Raw genomic sequence first — 18,857 nt, 5'->3', positions numbered from 1 at the left:
GGTGAGCAGAGTGGCATGCAGCGGGGCTGGCGCAGCACCTTCCTGTGCTCTGCCTGCTCTGGCACAAACGGGGGGACAGTCTCCAGGACTTCCCACCCTGCAGCTTTCACCAGCGCTCAATTCACCTGGGATCTCCCAGCTCTTGGCCGTTTGGGTCACAACCTCAGTGTGACTCAGACATAGGTTGGTAACGGCTTCGCCTCGGTATGCCTCTGCAGCCTTCGGCCCCCTGCCGCAGAGAGCAAGGCCCTTCCCCAGCCCCCATGTCTGGGCTGCAGGGAGAGTCCAGGGCACCCTCTTCATGGACATTCCCCCAGTGCAGAAACGGGGGCTGGTCACCAAGAGAGCAATGCACAGCGGAGAACCAACAGGCACTGGAACCTAGGCCGCAGGGTCTCTCCAGGGCAGAGGTACCCCAGGGTCTGATCCTCACAGCAGCGAAGAGGGCAGTAAAGCCAGCAGATCCAGAGCAGGAAAGTTGATCGCCTGTGTGCCACTGGAAACGTTTCGGCGTCTTTCAGGAGGCTTGGGAGAATGGTAGGGGACAGGGAGGGGAGGCACGCTTGCTTTGCAGCATCATTTAAAAAAAGAAGAAGCCTTTTTCCGTCTGTAAAAGGAGAAGAGAAATCAAAGCCCAGTGCGAGGTCTGAGTTTGGCATTGGCTGGAGCTTGGGACGATCGCACTGTCTGGGGGCGCTCAGACGCGTGTGTGACATTCCTCCTACCCACACAGGCTGAGATCGGGGGCACCTCGCTTCATTTCCCCCCTCCCCCAAGGAAGCGGATCCTAATTAATTAATTTATTGAATGTTTAAAATTCCGATTACATGCAGTCGGTAATGTATAGTTCATGTCGCACCCTTCCTCCCCCCCCCAAAAAAAGAGGGGCAAGGCAATGCACTTTGCAGGGCGAATTGCGCATCTGCCCTGGGGCAAACCGCCCCTGCACCCCTCCGCTCCATGCCTTTCCTCGCTCCCTCGTTTCTTCCAAGCCGCTCCGCGGGAGCCTGCACAGGCGCCGGCAGCGCCAGCCCTCGCCGCCCGAGGAAGGATCCCCGCGAGCCGGGCCTGTTGGCGCAGGAGAGGGCTGCTTCTCCGGTGCCGGGTTGGATGCAGCCACATCCCCCGCTGCCATGGGGGGGGGGGAGGCCCCATCCCAAAGCCCAGCGTTGCAACTATGTAGCTCTCCTCGGGGGCTCTCCCGCTGTGGCACGGAAGGGCGAGAAAAGTACTTTAGAGCCCAGCCGACGGGGACGCGGCTCCCAGCGAGGGTTGGAGCGAGCCAGCGCCCGCGTCTTGGTGCGGTGGCAAAGTTTCCGGGCTTCTTCCTTGGAGCGGGAGGGCTGCGTCTTGCCGGAGAGCAAGGGGACCCTCCGCCTCTTTAAATAGTGTGTGTGTGGGGGGGGAGCCAGCCTTATCTGTACACCCCCTCCCCGCCTCCCCAAGCAAAGGCACAGCCTCGACCCGCCCGCTGCGCTTTGCGAGGAGGCTGCTGGTCATCGCGGGCTGCCCTTTGTCTTCTCCCATCCCCCGGCTTTGCCTCCCCACCCCACCCCTCCGACCCCGGCCTCTCCGGATTGCTGCCGGGGCGGGAGGGCGGTGATGAGCGGAGAAGCAGCTGAGACAGGGAGGCGAAGTTGAAGGGAAGGGGCCGTTCCGGGCTGGCGCGTTTCGCTCCAGGCTCTGGTCAGTTTCAGTTCCAGAGGCGAGCTGGTCAGTGGCAGGGCCGGAGGAAGCTGCCGCCGCTGCTCCCCTGTTGAGGCTGCTGCTGCTTTCCACCGCCGGGGATATCAGAGAGCAGCCCCTTCTCTCCACCCCCCCGGAAGGCAGAGAGAGAGAGAGAGAGACACACACACGCAAACATCCCCAGTTCGCAGGAATTTCCATCAGCAAACTGTGCGAGCCAAGGGGGGGAAGGCAGGAGTCGTGAGCGCCCCTCATTCCCAGCTGTCTCAAGGACCCCGCCGGATTGTGTCTACTCAGAGCACGCTGTGGATATTCGTCTGTTCCCCCCGCCCCCCAATTTCCACCTCCTCTCGGCTACCCTTTCGCCCCCGAAAGATGCTTGGGAGGAATAGAACCAGAATTGTTCATCACTGGAAGAGCTAAAGAGAGAGAGAGAGAGGCTAGCTGGCTGGCTGCAGAGCTGGGGTGTATTTTTTGGGGGGTGGGCGCTGAAAGAAACCATTTTTTGTAAGTTCATCAGAGAAATCTCAGGATTTCTTTTTGCCTGGATTTGGGAGAGAGAGATAAATATATATTTACACGTGGGGAGCTATTGGATTTACTAACATGATTTTAGCAAACGTTTTCTGCATCCTCCTCTTTTTAGGTGAGTAATCCTGATTAGGATGCAAATCATTACTCTCTGGTTTGTTTGGTGGTTGTGAGTCCTTTGTCAATCCCCAGAAGCTCTGGTGCTTGGACAGCGTTTAAGAGCGGACATGTTTTATATTAAAAGACAAACCCAAAACACAACGACAAAGCTTGGCACAGACCCTCACTTTAAAGGGGGCTACAGTCCGGAACGAAATACAAAGATTGAGAGACGCTTATAGGTTTCAGTTCAGCTAAATGTCTCAGCAACGATTCCTACTGAGAATGAATTGGGGTCCAGGGAAGGGAGGGGGGTGAGCAGAAATCAGGCTTTTATCTAGGGGGCAACTTTTTTAACTATCAGACTTACGATGACCCCTCCTCCCCCCGAAAGCCTCTCCTTTCCGCACAGCCTCACCTCTCCAAGTTGTGGAGGAATTGAGTCAGGTATTCTGATCCTTCCGTCTGAAGAGGAGTATTGCTGGGGAATTGGTACGCAGCGTGTTGCAGATAGCTGCTCGGCTGCTTGTTAATTCCCCTCTATACCAGCCCTTATGGTAGCGGCTTTTTTGTATGATTATTTTTAAAAGAACCCCCGTGATTCAATCCCTTTCCAAAACCCTTTGATTCAAAGCTGATGTGAGGCAAGTCTCACGGGTTTTGCTGGCTGGTTTTAAAGTGTGCATGGAGAACTGATTTAGAAAGTGAATTGTGTGGGGGGGGGGGAGAAGAATTGCCATCACTGTTACAATCCAAGTGCCTGTTGTTTTAGATCATGTGTGACTTATTTAGCAGGCTATTTTGCCAAGTGGAACGCTTGTATTTTTGGAGCAGCCTCATCCAGAGATGGGGAAGGTGCAGCCCTGGCAAGGGAGGAGTTGCAATGTATTTTAGGTGAAATAAAAGCAAAAACCTCCCTTTTCCACCAAAGCACGTTATCACCTTGGCAAATTATCATCTGGGTTCTTCTCAATATTCTCATCTGGCAGGTAATGTCCCTTGTGTTACAATTCCACTCGCGCATGGAGATACAGTTACAGACAGTATCTGCAGCTCTGTCTCTGGGTCTCACATACAACCCTGCAGCACTGAACTCCTGGGGAACTCTGCTGAAATCCCCTTGGCTTTAGGAATTTAACCCTGCATGGAGTGGACTAGGGTTGGAAGACGAGAGACAATGGGCAGAAGGATGGTTAGGATCATGGGGGCAAAGAGGGATGAGGGAGACTTGAAGGTTGGCCATGGCACAAGTGGGAGTTCAGGAGAGCAAATCTGCATCAGGAGCCTTCCCCCGGACTTTTGTTTTGATTGGGGGAGGCGGGGGGGTACAGCATGGGAAGCCCCCAGCAAGAGATCTATGTGTAGGTTTAATATTTCCACATAGGTCCCTGTGTCCTTGGCTAGTAGGAGAATAAACCGTCTGCTCTTGGTCTCTATTGCTGCTGGGCACAGTTTTGCAAACACTTCAGTGACAAGAGCATGGCTTCTGAAAGGTTACTTTTGTTGATTGCCAGGGAAGGGTGTCGGGGAAGGATGTCATTTTGGACCCAGGTGGATGAAAGGATATTTTCTCATCTGCTGTAGGAGGGTCTGAATGGTTCTCTTGGGCAGGGGCTGACGGTCTCCTTTGCAATCAGTACCTTACACATCAAAGTGTCTCTGTAGCAGGGTCTTTTGGATAACCTTGGGTATGAGGTGACATAGCTTGCTGCCTGGTTCTCTTTTGACAGCAAGCGGGAGTGCCTGACTCCAAAGAGGGTGTGTGTGGGGGGGGAGGGGCGGGGGGATGGCATGGCTCTGGGCTGGGGATGATGGAAGGTGGAGTTGCCACTTGTAGGGCATGTTGTCATTCCCAATGGCTGGAGGGCTTTGCGGGCAGCAAGAATGGGAAAGCGGGAGGTAGGAAGGGGTCATAGAGTGAATGCACAGACCCTTCTGCTGCACTGGCTCTGTGCTGAGAGCAGGGGGTGTGATGGGGACTCAGGCTCTGCTCACAGGAGAGGCTGGGGTGGGGGAATCATCAACCACCAAATTATTTTAGTTGTTAGGCATTAACCCCTTGTTTATTTGCATGCATGTTTGGCTGGTTGGGAAGCTAAACATGAGAGTCTGGGGATGGAGGGAACAGTCCCTAGAATCCGACCCCCAGCCCTGCCAACCCAGGACACTCCAGCTAAGCAGCAGGCTGTGGTACTGAGCAGCCACAAGCCCACTTCATATCACCCCCATGAGGAGGCTGTTTAGAAACAGGAGACTGGAAGCTGGGTATCCCTGTATTCCTCCTTTGGGTCCTTATTTCGTTGTAATGGTCCCAATCTTCTGTGGTTCAGGCTGGGCCAGGAGAATTGCCTGGAGAGGAATCAGGGAGAGGTGCAAATTGAAGGACTAACAGACTCATTGCAGGCAAAGCTTACTCATGGTTCTAGACAGTGGGGCCAGAATTGCTGTGCTGCATGTACACTAGGTGCTGAGCAGAGCCTTAGTTAACTACCTAAAAGGGAGCTGAGCTCTTGTGAAAGCCTGGCTCCAGCTGCAGGTATTGAGCCCTTGATAATCTGTCCCCTCATTCCAGTGAGCAAAGAAAGCCATTGCTGTTGGGGGGAAACAAATGCCACCATGATGGAGCGCAGGGGGTTGCATGTGCAGCAAGAGGAGAGAGCAGTACTGCTGAGTTAAGTTAGGGCAGTGAATATTTGCTTATAAAGCACCCCATATCCAATGGGCTCTGCCAAGACCTTAGACCCATATTACAGGTGATGTGACCGAGTAAGCTGGGAGGAGCGAGGTGTATTCTGACTGAGGCCCATGCTCCCATTGGAATGTTTGCTGGCTCTATGACTGAGGTTTGTGCATCCAGCTACAAATCCTCCCTGTGCTCTGATGCACTGGAGATTGCTGGGGATTAGATGTAAATTCTCTGCAGACGTTTTATTGATATAAATTCAGTGTGTGCATATGCGCCGGGTGCAGGAAACACTAACCCTGCCCCTCCATGCAAACTCCCTCCTGGGGGCTCTGAGGAGCATTTCAATGCTATGAATGGGAGAGGAGCGCAAGACACCATCAGGTACCTTCAGGCTTCCTGATACAACAGCTGGGCCTGGGCTGTGGATGGTGGAGGGCAGGCCCAATGTATCACTGGAGTCAGTGGAGTGAACTTGGCCTCATGTGTTTGGTCTGTGATTGTCCCAGACTTCTTCCTCCCTGGCAGGATGGGGTTGAGCAGGGAGGGCGTAATCTGTGCTGGGGGCACAGAGCAGAGAAACAGGCACCATTGATGCTTGTGATGCAGATTCAGGTCGGCACTGGGATGACAAAGGGCACATTCTAAAGAAGGAGCTCATATCTGGGGTGGATGCAAGGGGGTCATGCAGGGATACCAGCTTCCAGTCTTCTTCTGAAAGCAGAGGGGGGCTCCCCCTTGTCTAGCAGGCCTGGGGAACAGTGGTCCCCCATAGCTCCCCCTCCTGTTTCCGACCCCTGCTTGTAATGAGCTAAATGCATAAGCTCCATGGGATTTAAGAAGCAGGAGCTGGGTCATTATCTGTGTAGGGGCTATTTCAGAGGTGCCCACAACGGGAGCTTAGGGTGCTTGGTGCTTTGCTGGATTGGGCCCCAACATGGTGCCCCACTGGCTACTGGACCAGGACAGTCCCAGCAAATACGCCAGCCAAGAAGCCATGCTGGGGTGGTATCTGGCTTGGGATGGCTGTGCCAGATGGAAAAATTTTGATCCTAGCACTAGAGAGTGGGCAGGCCAGGTAGCAGAGATAGGGCCACCGGGACATGCCCATGTCCAGCTCTCCATGTCTCCACTGGTAGATTTGCTGTTGCATTTCCCATCATTGCCACTGGTGGGCATCTCTGCTCATGCCAGGGTCAGTGCAGGAGCAATGCCTTTCCATATGCACACTGGACCTCCCTCCCCATGGGCTCTTTCTGCAATCCCAGGCTCTCTTTCCATTACATCAGAACAAGGCTTTTTGTCTTTCCCATCTGCCTTGGAAGCATTTTCTGGGGCAGCGTGGACTCCGGACCTGGCTCCCCCTTTGCCACGCCTGCCCTTCAGCCCCTGAAGTAAAGCAATCCTGTGCATTCACACGTGCAGCTTGGGAGTCATGCAGAGTCAAGCTGGAGGCTGGGCTGAGCTCTTCAGGGGGATCTGGGGTATGAGGAGCATGGCTGAAGGGAATCCAGGGAGGATGGCAGAGCAGGATGGAGAAGGCACTTCAGACCGAGCCGTGGAACCTTGTTGGGAAAGATTGGAGCGTGGATTTCCCTTTGTCTCCTGAGAAAGGGGAGACCTGGGTCTGGATCTAGGCCTACTGGGGCTTAACTCAGCAGCGAGACCTTGAGAAACTAAGGGACAACCTCATCCCTGATGTAAATCCGAGTGTGTGCAGAGATGGGGGACTGGGAGGAAGAGTCAGCTTTGTGGAAATGGGGAGATGCCTCCCTCCAGCAGCCCTTTCTGGAGTTTTTGGTTGCCTGGGCAAAGCGTTTAGCTTTCCATATGTGAGGGGCTGGCTCAGAGTGGCTGCGGTTGTGGAATGGGGAGAACAAGCCCGCTCAGCTCTGAGATCGTGCATGGAACTGGAGGTCTGACAGCAATATTCCAGTGCCATTCTGCCTCATGGATCCCTCCTCCAGCCCACATGGAGTATAGTATCAGTAGGACGAGAAGAACTTCCAGCAGGGCAAGGGTAAATTTGCTCCTCATGGCTCGGCTGGATGCAGTTTTGAGCTACGTCTCTTACACCGGCAGTGCCAGTTACCGGTATACCTTTCATGTCTGCCCAAACAAAACAAGATTCAGTGATGGCCCAAAAGGTTAGAGATCTGCTGAAATGAGAAGTAAGTCTACTCTCTGCTCTTTGGCCTGAGGGCAAGTGATGGACACATTTCCAGTGAACAGCTCTGCAAAGGCATCTCGATTCAGACCTGGAACGCCTGCTGCTATTTCAATCCTGGAGTCCCTCCCCCACCTATGCCAGTGCCCCTCAGTTCTGACCTCCACCACCCCTTGTCCAGTCCTCTCCCCATGTACAGCTCTGCGATGGCACCTCGCTCCTGACCTGCAGTGCCCCCTGCTATTCTAGTTCTGGCTATTGCCTCACCTCCTAGCTCTGCCAGTGCCCCTCCGTCTGGACCTGCAATCCCTCCCCTATTTCAGTCCTGGACTGCACAACTCCCCTTTAAGGCTGGTTATTCCAGTCCTTAGCTTTTCATTCTCTCTGCCTGTGCACTGAATGGTATACTAATATTCTCAAAGGACGCGCAGGCTAAATCCCTAACTTGCAACGTAAGTGAAGGTTTGATCTCAGGTCCACGCATGAAAAGCTTGTGTTAGGTGCCTAACCTAGGGCACCACTCAGCTCCCAGGACGGCACGTGTCTGAGAGTGGCAGAGAAGAAGAGCAAACCATGGACATAATAGTGAATGAAAAGGTCATCCTCAGCCGCTATGCAGGGCAGTAGGAAAGCAATGAGCACGGCTAAAGCCAATTCACAACAAAGCCAAGCGACCCTCGCTCTCCTTGCTGCAGGTGGAATCGGATCTGCTCTCAGAAGGAAGCTAGCATGGGCCTCCCAGCTTCCTCTAGGTGTCACTGTCTCACTTCCATACCTGGCCAGAGTGACCCTCGGCGTGGGATAAGATGGAATTGGTATACTGAGGCTAGACCTAGCCTGACATTTTCTGTTTATATCTAGTGTTTTTCATTATCAGAGCACACGGCGGGAAAGAATCACTTCCGTGGCGCAAAAGGCAGGGCTGTAAAATCAGGAGTTCACCTTTGAAGGCTGGGTGGGAGCAGGCCCATGGGCATTAGCAAGGACTGAAGTGTGTGTGTGGGGGGTACAATCTGTCACACCCCAGGCACAGAGAGAGAAGAAGGGAGCCTTCCTGGCTGGGCATTTAAAGAGTCATTTTTCTTCCACCGTCACCTGCATGTTAGGCTCCAGCATATGGAATCTTCGCTGCCAGTCCATGGGCCACGCGGATTTCATTTCCAACCTGTTGGTGAAAGGCCTGGTTTTAAATGAGGTGGAATATTGTTCAGTATGAAGAAATATCCCCTTCCCCCTCGAATAAATCCAATGAAACCCCTGCTTAGAAATGGAATGATTATGTCTGGATCCAATTATACTGTTTGGAGAAGGAAGAAAAGAGAGAGGGAGATGGGGGAGGCAGGGAGTCCAGGCATGACTCTGCTCAGGGGCAGGAGCTAAGTGGAAGGGAAAGACACACCGTTTTTAGTAGATCTCCTGCCAGCTCATGTGAAGGTCAGCGCTAGCTGTGTATAAGCTGAGTATATAGTATACCCTTCATGGCTGTATCCAATCTACAGCATCTCCAACTCCAAGTGTTCAAGAATCCTGAGTCTGATGCCCCAAAACTCATGAGGTTAAAAAAAATCCCATTTGGGGTTTGTTTCTTTGCCTTTGGTTTTTGAGCCTTTCCAGGTCACATCTTGAAGCTTTTTCTCCCAACCAGTAGGGCTAGCACCAAGCTTTTTCTTTTCATGGAAGCTGACATTCTCCTGTATTCACCTGACTCCAGGAGCTGGGGCTTTAAGAAAATAAAGCAATTATTGTGAGACTCCTGATAAAATCACAGGAGTTGGCCACATTGGCTAGGAATTACATTCCCTTCCCCTCAAATTCGTTTGCTCACTTCAGTAACATTTCAGTAACAGTAACACCTTCCTGGGGAGCTGGGCTAGTATATTGCTTTTATGCAGCTCTACAGCACTACACCAATCAGGGGGCTCCTTTAGGGGGCTGTTTCTTGGCCCTTTATGCTGCCCCAACAGCGGAACTAAGAATCAGGCCCTATACCTCCAAAGCTCGTTTGGTGGCCCAATGTAGACCTCCAGCATATTCCACTGATCAGCCGTGAGCCCTCAACATGGTTCAGCCGTGGCTTACAGCACCTCTGCTATTCCCACACTGCTAGTGCCCATCACTGCCAACCCATAGTTCCCCCCCCCCCCTTGCTACTATTCCAGCTTTAGGCTCCCCCACAGCTGTGCTGATGCCTCTCACTCCTGGCCTGCAGCCCGCTCTGCTATTCCAGTACTGGCAGCTGACATTTCCAGTGGCGTGTTTATGGCACAAGGGGGACAAACTTTCACCAGGGCTAAGAATGAAACCTGCCAGACTCAGTGCACTGGGGACCTGAACTAGAACTGGTTCCGAACTCTGCACAGGTGAAAGGCTGGTGCTCTGCAGCTGCTGAATTTCTGGAATGGCTTGATGGGGGATGGACTGTTTCCCATCTTTGGATCTGTGCTTAGAAAGACTGCTGAGATGCTGGTCCAAGGAGATATGTCCCTGAACACCAAAGGGAAGGAGCCATGTCCTGCACAATCTTCCCTAACAGAGCAAACCCTGCAGTCAAACTGGCCAGCATGACCTTGCTGTACAGTGAGCAACAGATGCAATACAGCTGTGAGACCCATTTAAAAACCTGCTGGAGGAGTGAGGTATTTAATGCCTGCACAGTCTGGAAGGAGGACTGGTCAGGGATGAAGCATGTGTGTGAATGTTTCAGTGAGGTCTGCTGGAATCTTACAGGGGAAACTACTTTGGGAGAGAGCTGTGGCAGGGAGCACCAGATGGTTCAGCTGACTGATGGCCTGTCTTGAATCCAATTTGCACAACAAACCAGAACTTGGGCTGCTGGGGAATACATCTGGGAGCTGGCTGGATGAAGGGGAGGGTGGGGCAGGGAAAGAAGGTAGTGCTGAGCCCTGGACAGTGTTCAGTCTTGGGGAAAGGGATGGAGGAAATGTCCCTAGTGATTCCCTTTTGTGCAAATATTTCCTTTGGTTTCCATTCACACTGTCTGCTTGAGTTTTGCAGAGTCTTTACTGGTTTTTATTAGAGCTCCAAATAAGCTGTATCAGACACTAGTCTTATTGGATAATTACATATCTCCTTATCTTTCAAGTTCATGCGAATGTAATCACTATAAAAGCAGCTGGGCGCTTCAGGATTGCTCGTTGAAACAGGCGAGTATTGTTCACTTTTTATTTTGGAAACCAGAGGGGAATTTCATGTAATTTTGATGTGAAACAGTTGCACATTCACTCAGCTATGTCTACACTGCAGCTGAGAGGTATAATTCCCAGGTTAAGTAGACGTACATATGCTAGCTCGAGCCAGTCCACAAAAAATAGCAGTGTGACTGCGGCAGCACGGGTGGCAGGTTGGGTTAGCTGCCTGCGTATAACTCCATCTGAAATCCTAGGTGCATACTCTGACAGCTAGCTCGAGCCACGGCCTGAGCTGCCATGGCCAAACTGCTATTTTTAGCATGCTAGCTCAAGCAGAGCTAGCATGGGTATGTCTACTGGAGCTGGGAATTACATCTCCCAGCTGCAGTGTACATATACCCTCAGAGGCTGCCTGAGCCTTAGTGAACTTGGCTGGGAGCTCCATGTTTGTGCTTTGATCCAAACAGAATAACCCAGTGCCCAAGTTCCCAGCAGGGTTTTAACTTGCAATGGTTCAGCACAGACTGCTACTGCTTGAGCAGTAGGTGCAACTCACTAGCTGGCAGCAGGAGTAGACTCTTATCTTCTATGTGGACCAGCCACTAGAGGGTGATTGGACACACGCTTAGCCAGCAGGTTACCCAGTCTTTTGCCTGGCTCTGGTTAAAGCAGAGACAGGGCTGAGCTGCAGGATTTGGAAACAGAGCCAGGTTACGAACCCCTTCAAAGCTAGAGGGTGTTGAATGCTTCCAGCCACTAGTGATGTGCGGCTGAGAAAGCTCAGGGCAGGTAAGGCAAGGGCCATGTCCATCAGGGCCCCTTGGGTGGCCTGCATTTGAAGGAGATGGGTCATGTGAGATATGCTGTGTTCCGTGCTCCAGAAGGTGAGAAGAGCCCCTGTGTGTTCTGGGTGTGGGGTGAGGAGCTGCTCCTTCCTCCCTAATCGATTCATCAGTTACAACCAGTGAGCTTGAGCAAGAGTGATTCTATATTCGGTACCACTGATACTCTGAGCTCCCCACCACAGCCGATTCCTACTGGGAACTCGAGCAGCTCCTGATTCCCTCCGGGGTGAGTGGGAGGAGAACCAGGCCCTGCATATTAACTGTCCATCTTGCCCCAGCACCCTGGGGAAGGTGGAATCTGCCAGCAGTTCCTGGGGCAGATTGCTCCAGACATTGGCTTCCCTCTAGAAACAGAATTTGGGTTTGCAGGAAGCGGAAAAGGGGCACTGCCTTCTGGGTTGTGGTCCAGATCTTAGCAGGGGGGACTGCTCAGGGCCCTCTCTGTTGTTTGCACAAAAACTGCCAGGTCAAGACCTTCCATGAGCACAGAATACTCCAGCTTTACTTATTTCTTTTGGAATTTGCTACTTTTTGAGGCATTTCTTTTGGCGAATTGGACTCTTCCCTCTTCCTCCTGCCCCTGTCCGGTTCAGCCAGGCCACCGTCTGCTCAAGGATACAGTGCTGCAAATCCAGAGTCACTTCAGCAGACTCATTCCAGATTCACAGAACAGGGTGTTGGGCTCTCTCTGTGCGAGGGCTGGTTTACAAAAAACCGGTCAGGACCTCTGTTGACTTTGGAATTAAACAGTGAGATACAGGAAGTTCTCAGCCACCACACTGCATTGAAGTCACTCGGGATTTGTAGCAAGAAAGGAATACAGGATCAGAGCTTAAATGGAAAAGAGGTGTGTTCTAATGGGTTGAACTCAGACTGGGGAGTCAGGAATCCTGGGTTCTGTCTGACATTGACTCCCTGTAGGGGCTGGAATGTGTCATTTCACTTTGCTGAACCTCAGTTTCCTCCTCTGTCATGGTGGGCCTATTACATGTGCCTGTCTATCTCCCGGACAAGTTTACGAGCTATGTAAAGGCCACGTATGGGCTTTGGGAGTTATTGCACCTCTAAAGATCTGGCCACAGGAGAGAGTAGCCTGGTGGTTCCAACCTAGAAGATGAGAAATAAACTCCCACTGTATTCATGGGGTTTGCTTATCTTGCCCTCCCAGTATGCCTAAACTCAGCCTTAGTTGCAGGCTGTTCCATACTGGGGGATGTAGTAATAAGCAGCAATAGGATAGATTATTTATTACTATTATTTGCATTATGGCAGCACTTAGAAGTCTGAGTTAAGATTTGGACCGCATTGTGCTAGGTGCTTTATATACATACAGTAAGAGACAGTCCCTGCTCCTAAGAGCTTGCAATTTAAATAGAAGAGACAGACAAAAAGCAGGAGGGAGACTGAGGGACAGGGCAGTGATGTGCCTTGCCCATGGTCCCACATAAGCATAGTGGTAGAGCTGGGAGTAGACTAAAGCTCTCCTGAGTCCCAGTCTGGCACACCATCCACTAGTCCATAACGCAACGCTGGTGGGAAAGGGGGGTCATCCCAATGAAGTCATTGCAGTCACCAGTGGGGGACTAAACCCCAACAAACCCATTGAGTTGGGGACCAGCGGATGCGTGATGGACACTGAGCTCTGTTGAAAATCTGGCCCTTAACTTGCATAGAGGTTACACATAATCAGGTGACAACATGGGCCTTCCTTGACATATCAGTGCAGCCTGGGACAGGAGGGGCAGAGAGACCTGGAAGTGGAGTGTGACCAGATTTACAAATATCCCCGTCCCACCCTTATTTCAATGGGTGGCTGCAAGCTGAGAAGAAGACCCTTTTAGGTGAAAGATTCTGGGTTCTGTGAACCTGACATTGGGACACACCTGGAGTGACACAATGGAGTCAGTGGGCTTTGTTTTATCCTGTGGATTGACAGCACATGATCCACTGAGACGGCCTTCATTTTTTGAGCTGTGTTGCGATTGGTTGCATAAGTCACATGGTATTTTTCCGCCCCCCTCCCCCCAAGTGGATGAGTAAAACCCTTATAACCGGGAGGAGGGCGTTGAAGAGTCCAGTAGGAGTTTGACGTTTGCGAGGGAGTCCTGCTCTAATGTCTACTGAGGGATGACTTACTGCAGGTTTGTGAGCTGGTCTTTTCTTTCAGTAGGAGAGACTAGGCCTGCACCACCTCTTCTCTAAGCACTAATAAGGCTAGTCAGTGACAAACATTGCAGCCCTGGAAATGAGCTCTCTGTAGCTGATCAAAAAGAAAAGGAGTACTTGTGGCACCTTAGAGACTAACAAATTTATTAGAGCATAAGCTTTCGTGAGCTACAGTTCACTTCATCGGATGCATTTGGTGTTTTTTTTTCCACCAAATGCATCCGATGGAGTGAGCTGTAGCTCACGAAAGCTTATGCTCTAATAAATTTGTTAGTCTCTAAGGTGCCACAAGTACTCCTTTTCTTTTTGCGAATACAGACTAACACGGCTGCTACTCTGAAACCTGTAGCTGATCAGTGATCCTGAGGACCTGCTAATGCTTCCCAATGTCTCATGCTAGCACAGTGCATGCTGCATTCCCCTGTAGTGGCTGCTCCCCTGGAGGATAACAATTTACTACGGCTGCCAGCTTCTGGCTTACTCATCTAGCTCAAATGGCAGAGGTTGGTATTGAAGGCAGGGAGTTCAAACCTTGCTGATGGCCTCCATGGAAGGTTGTTGTCTAGCTCTTTCAGAGAGTGAAAAATTAACCCTTCTGTGACTGTCACCATAAGAGCTAAGCTAGATTTTTTACATGGTACAACTTTTCATTGCCTCTCATATTTTTAATATGCAGGATTTTCATTATGTTGTAAGGATACTTCAGACTGAAAAGATCACTGACTACAAATATCCGGCTTTATATGTGCAGTGCAATGTTCTCTAGTGGCTAGAGCAGTTGATGGAGAGCAACGATTTCAGGCTTCTATTCCCCTCTCTGCTCCTAATTTGCTATGTGATGTTGCTTGAGTTGCTTCATGGTGTGGTGCCTCAGTTTTCCTACCTGGAAAATGTGGATAACTGAGGGTTGTAAGGACCAATCTACTAATGCTATGAGAGATAGTGAACTCTGGGAACCTGACCACAGGAGAAATGAGGCTGTGGCACCACTTAGTCTCTTATGAGCTAGGCATGACAGACAGTTTCTGCTCAAGAGAATCCCAGGTCTGAAAGAGCAGGTGGGCTGCAGAGCTGAACTGGGGTCATAGAATCATAGAAGATTAGGGTTGGAAGAGTCCTCAGGAGGTCATCTAGTCCAACCCCCTGCTCAAAGCAGGACCAATCCCAACTAAATCATCCCAGCCAGGGCTTTGTCAAGTCGGGCCTTAAAAACCTCTAAGAATGGAGATTCCACCACCTCCCTAGGTAACCCATTCCAGTGCTTCACCACCCTCCTAGTGAAATAGTGTTTCCTAATATCCAACCTAGACCTCCCCCACTGCAACTTGAGACCATTGCTCCCTGTTCTGTCATTTGCCACCACTGAGAACAGCCGAGCTCCATCTCTTTGGAACCCCCACTTCAGGTATTTGAAGGCTGCTATCAAATCCTCCCTCACTCTTCTCTTCTGAAGATTAAATAATCCCAGTTCCCTCAGCCTCTCCTTGTAAATCATGTGACCCATCCCCTGAATCATTTTCTTTGCCCTCCGCTGGACTCTCTCCAATTTGTCCACATCCTTTCTATAATGGGAGTCCCCAAACTGGATGCAGTACTGCAGATGTGGCCTTACCAGTGCCTAATAGAGGGGAATAATCACTTCCCTCTATTTGCTGGCTATGCTCGTACTAATGCAGCCCAATATGCCATTAGCCTTCCCGGCTACAAGGGCACACTGTTGACTCATATCCAGCTTCTTGTCCACTGTAATCCTTGGGTTCTTTTCTGTAGAACTACCGCTTAGCCAGTCAGTCCCCAGCCTGTAGTGGTGCATGGGATTCTTCTATCCTAAGTGCAGGACTCTGCACTTGTCCTTGTTGAACGTCATCAGATTTCGCCCAATTTTCCAATTTGTCTAGGTCACTCTGGACCCTATCCCTATCCTCCAGCGTATCTACCTCTCCCCACAGCTTTTTAACTTGCTGGCAAGAATACTGTGGGAGACCGTATCAAAAGCTTTGCTAAAGTCAAGATATATCATGTCCACCGCTTTCCCCATATCCACACATCCAGTTATCTCATCACAGAAGGCAGTCAGGTTAGTCAAGCATGACTTGCCCTTGGTGAATCCAGGTTGACTGTTCCTGATCACCTTCCTTCCTCCAAGTGCTTCAAAATGGATTCCTTGATCCAGGACTGGAATAGCTGAGGGTGCAGCAGAGCAGCACCGAGGGGGTTGGGGAACCCAGGGCTGATGGAGGAGGAGTGGGGGCGGGGGTTGCAGGTCAGGATCCAGCTGAATAGGCAGAGCTCGGGGGGGGGGGGTGCGGACCTGGCTGGTGGAGCAGTAGGAACTGTGGGTCAGGATCATGTTGCATCAGCAGGATTGGGAGAGGGGGACCCAGGTCTAGCGGAAGGCTGGCTGGGCGGGGGGCTATTTGTCAGTATGAGGGGCTGTGAAAGGGCAATGCATTGTTTTGCTGCAGGGCTCTGGTCCCTGCCCTGTGGCTATCATCACTCACCACGCTCTGGCCTTTCTTTTCTTCCCCTCCCCTGCCCCTTGTCCAGACAAGAGCCTCCATTCCCTGGCATCTGGCCAAGACCCTCATGGCTGGCGTACCACAGTGGACTGTGTCCGGGCCAATGAGCTGTGTGCGGCCGAGTCGAGCTGTAGCTCCCGTTACCGCACCCTGCGCCAGTGCCTGGCTGGCCGGGACAGGAATACCATGCTGGCCAACAAGGAGTGCCAGGCGGCTCTTGAGGTGCTGCAGGAGAGCCAACTCTACGACTGCCGCTGCAAGCGGGGCATGAAGAAGGAGCTGCAGTGCCTTCAGATCTACTGGAGTATACACCTTGGGCTGACGGAGGGTAAGCGTCCTGCGTGGGGCGGGCCCGGTCCATGGGGAGCGGGGGTGCCCCATATGCAGCTGTTCTGATGGATTAGCTCCCGTCAGAGCTATGTGAGAGTGGGGGCTGATCCCACGAGCAAGTGGTAAAGAGGCCCTTCTGCACCATTATGCGATGTTCCAGTCTGTTTTCTCAGGAGTAGCTGGGGGCTGTTCTGGTTCTGATCCATTTGGTATGGCTGGAGGGGTGGTTTCAGCTCATTGGATTGTTGGTAGATGGGTGGGTTCTGATTCACTAGCTCAGTAGTGGTGTGTGTGGCTGGGGGTGGGTGGAGAGGGAACAGTTCTGATCCATTAGCTGTTCTGATCCACTCTGGAAAGGCCAGGAACCCCCGGTGGCTAGTCCTGGGAGCTGATGAAGCAGGTGTGAGTTAAATGTGTTCAGAGCCTGACTCTCTCTCTCTCTCTCTCTTGTTGCCATTTACCCCGGTGCAAAGTGGAAGTAAAACATTATCTCTGGTGTCCTGATTTGAAAGCAATTCACACCTGTTCTGCACAGGTGGGATAATGGGTGACACAAGTGCCAGGTAGCAAAGAATCAGATTCTTCATTAGTGTATTTGGGAGGAGGGTTTACTACAAGAGTGGCGGGGGGCCAGCCGGTCTGGAGTGAAGAGCATTAGTGGAGCAGTGTGTGTGTGTGGGGAGAGTCCAGGACTGGAACAGCAGGAAAGGACTGAGGGGCATTTGCAGAGCTGTGAGGGGAGTCCAGGACTGGAATAGCAGGGGGTGTTCTTCAGGTCAGGAATATGGGGCATAAGTGGAATTACATGGGGAACGTTCAAATTTATTCTGCAGCACGGGCTGGTGTAAGCCTGGGTAGAGCTGGAGTGGTATCAGTAGGGCTGTCTTGGACTGGCATGTCTCAGCTTTCATCCCCCAAGGTTTCAGTGTTTAGATCCCAGATAGATCTCTCACCTCGTTCATTATCAAACAGAAGACAAATCGATGGGTGGGGATGAGGAAGAAAGAACCAAACTCTCCCCTTCCCCTTCCGACTCTTCTCCCTTTTCTCCACTCTCCCCCTCTAGATTCTTTCTCACCATCCCCTTTTCCCATACTCTCTCTTCCTCTAGACTCGGGCATATGCCACCCCTGCCTTGGGAATTTGCCAGACTTGGAGAGCCCATGAGGCTTCCTAGTGCCTACACCCCCCCCACCTCCATCGCCAATGGCAGGGGCTGAGAGCTCGGTGAGCTGCACCAACACAGAGGGCAGTCCCAGGCTGACCGGCTTTGGGACTGCCTCTCTCTCCACGTTAAACAGCTGATTAGTATCCTGGAAGGAGCATCCTCACAAGAACCACAGTGGGCTGGAACAGGGGTTGATGGGAGTGAGATGAGTGTGGGGCTGGGCTCCTCTCTGGTGAGGCTGCCTTTCCATATCCAAGCTGCGAATGCCAGGCTGATCCTAGGCAGCCTCACCCTGGCAGGGTCCGCGCCCAGTGGAACAGATTGGGCTGTAATGAGAAGACACATCGGGGCATCGAGACAGGTCACGGAGAGGGGAGCCTAACGTGCTGGCAGCAGGGAGTTAATTTCCAGTTTGCGTTAGTGGGGTCAGAGGGCGAGGTCTCCCGCTGGTGCCTGTGTAAGGGCTGTTTGCTTGCCCCCCTCTCAGAGCAGGCTCTGTACTGTCAGGCTAGTCTCGGGTATCTATATGAGTGTCCCCCTGGCCTTGCTTGCAGAGCATTTCCCTCTCCTGCACTGTATTGGCTCCTGCCTGTCTGTGTCCAGTGGAAGCCCAGGCTCGCCAGATGGGAACGGCATCTCATCCCCTTGCTTGCTGTCTCTGGGAATTCTCATCTGCCAGGCAGGGTGGGCTCGTGGCTGGTGAAGCAGACTCCCAGTTGTCTTCTGCTCTGTTCCAGCCTGGATTATGGCAATAGCACTGGAGTTAGTGGAGTTGCTTCAGACTTATGCTGGCATCAGTGCGAGCAAACTATGGCCCTGGCTCCTGTTCTTGGCTCTGCCACTGATTCAATGAGTGACCCTGGGCAAGTTCCTTCCCCTTCTCTGTAAAGTGTCTTGAGATCCTTGGGTACAAGAGTCTATATAAGTGCAGAAAGGATTGTTCTAACAGTGCTATGTGCTAGTACTGGTGGGTGGTGTTGGAATTGTGCAGCCATGTGCCACAGGCCCTGCGCTGCTTGCAGCTTATGCAGACTCTCCTTTAGCTTACGCAGCAGGGGCCTGTGCTCAGGGAGCAAGAGGGCTGGGGTTCGATCTCCATTCTGGACAAGAAGCTTTCAGTGGTCCTGTATCTATTACAATATGATTCCAGCCTCAACCCCTGTGAGTGCAGAACTCTTGCTTGAGTTCAGGATGGGACTGATCGTCTGCTCCCTGTGCCTCAGTTTCCCCCAAAAGAAGAGTGAGGAAGGGGACTACAACTAAGGAGTTCCTGGCTTCCAAGCTACTGCTTTGGCCATTAGGCTTCACTGACTCTTTACGGGCCTTTGATGCTACGTGCATGCCATAGAGGGGCATGTGCTGGGAACAGGCTGTAGGCTGTACTGAAGCCCCATGTGCAGTCTGTCAGCTGCCCTAAGTCTGCTCTCTGGGAGAAAACCAGGCACCTTCTTAATACTGGCCATTCTCTGGCAAGGGTGGGGGTTGAGCAAGAGCAGTGGGAGGGCACGAGGGGA

At 52.0% G+C, this 18,857-nt stretch overlaps 1 protein-coding gene across 1 annotated transcript in view; it reads left to right on the top strand.

Moving 5' to 3' along the window:
• Positions 1-1,401: 1,401 nt before the first annotated feature.
• The window catches only part of GFRA2 (GDNF family receptor alpha 2), a 97,423-nt gene continuing 79,967 nt past the window's right edge, over positions 1,402-18,857 (top strand). The window contains exons 1-2 of the mRNA XM_038384513.2: positions 1,402-2,332; positions 15,874-16,173. Of these exons, the coding sequence (XP_038240441.1) occupies positions 2,293-2,332; positions 15,874-16,173 (340 nt within the window). The 5' untranslated portion in view covers positions 1,402-2,292. The remainder of the gene's footprint in view (positions 2,333-15,873; positions 16,174-18,857) is intronic.

This window comes from Dermochelys coriacea, chromosome 26, assembly GCF_009764565.3.
Source record: "Dermochelys coriacea isolate rDerCor1 chromosome 26, rDerCor1.pri.v4, whole genome shotgun sequence".
NCBI classification, from domain to species: domain Eukaryota; kingdom Metazoa; phylum Chordata; order Testudines; family Dermochelyidae; genus Dermochelys; species Dermochelys coriacea.
The sequence above is the reverse complement of the archived record's forward strand: the minus strand, read 5'-3'. Positions and strand labels throughout refer to the sequence as shown.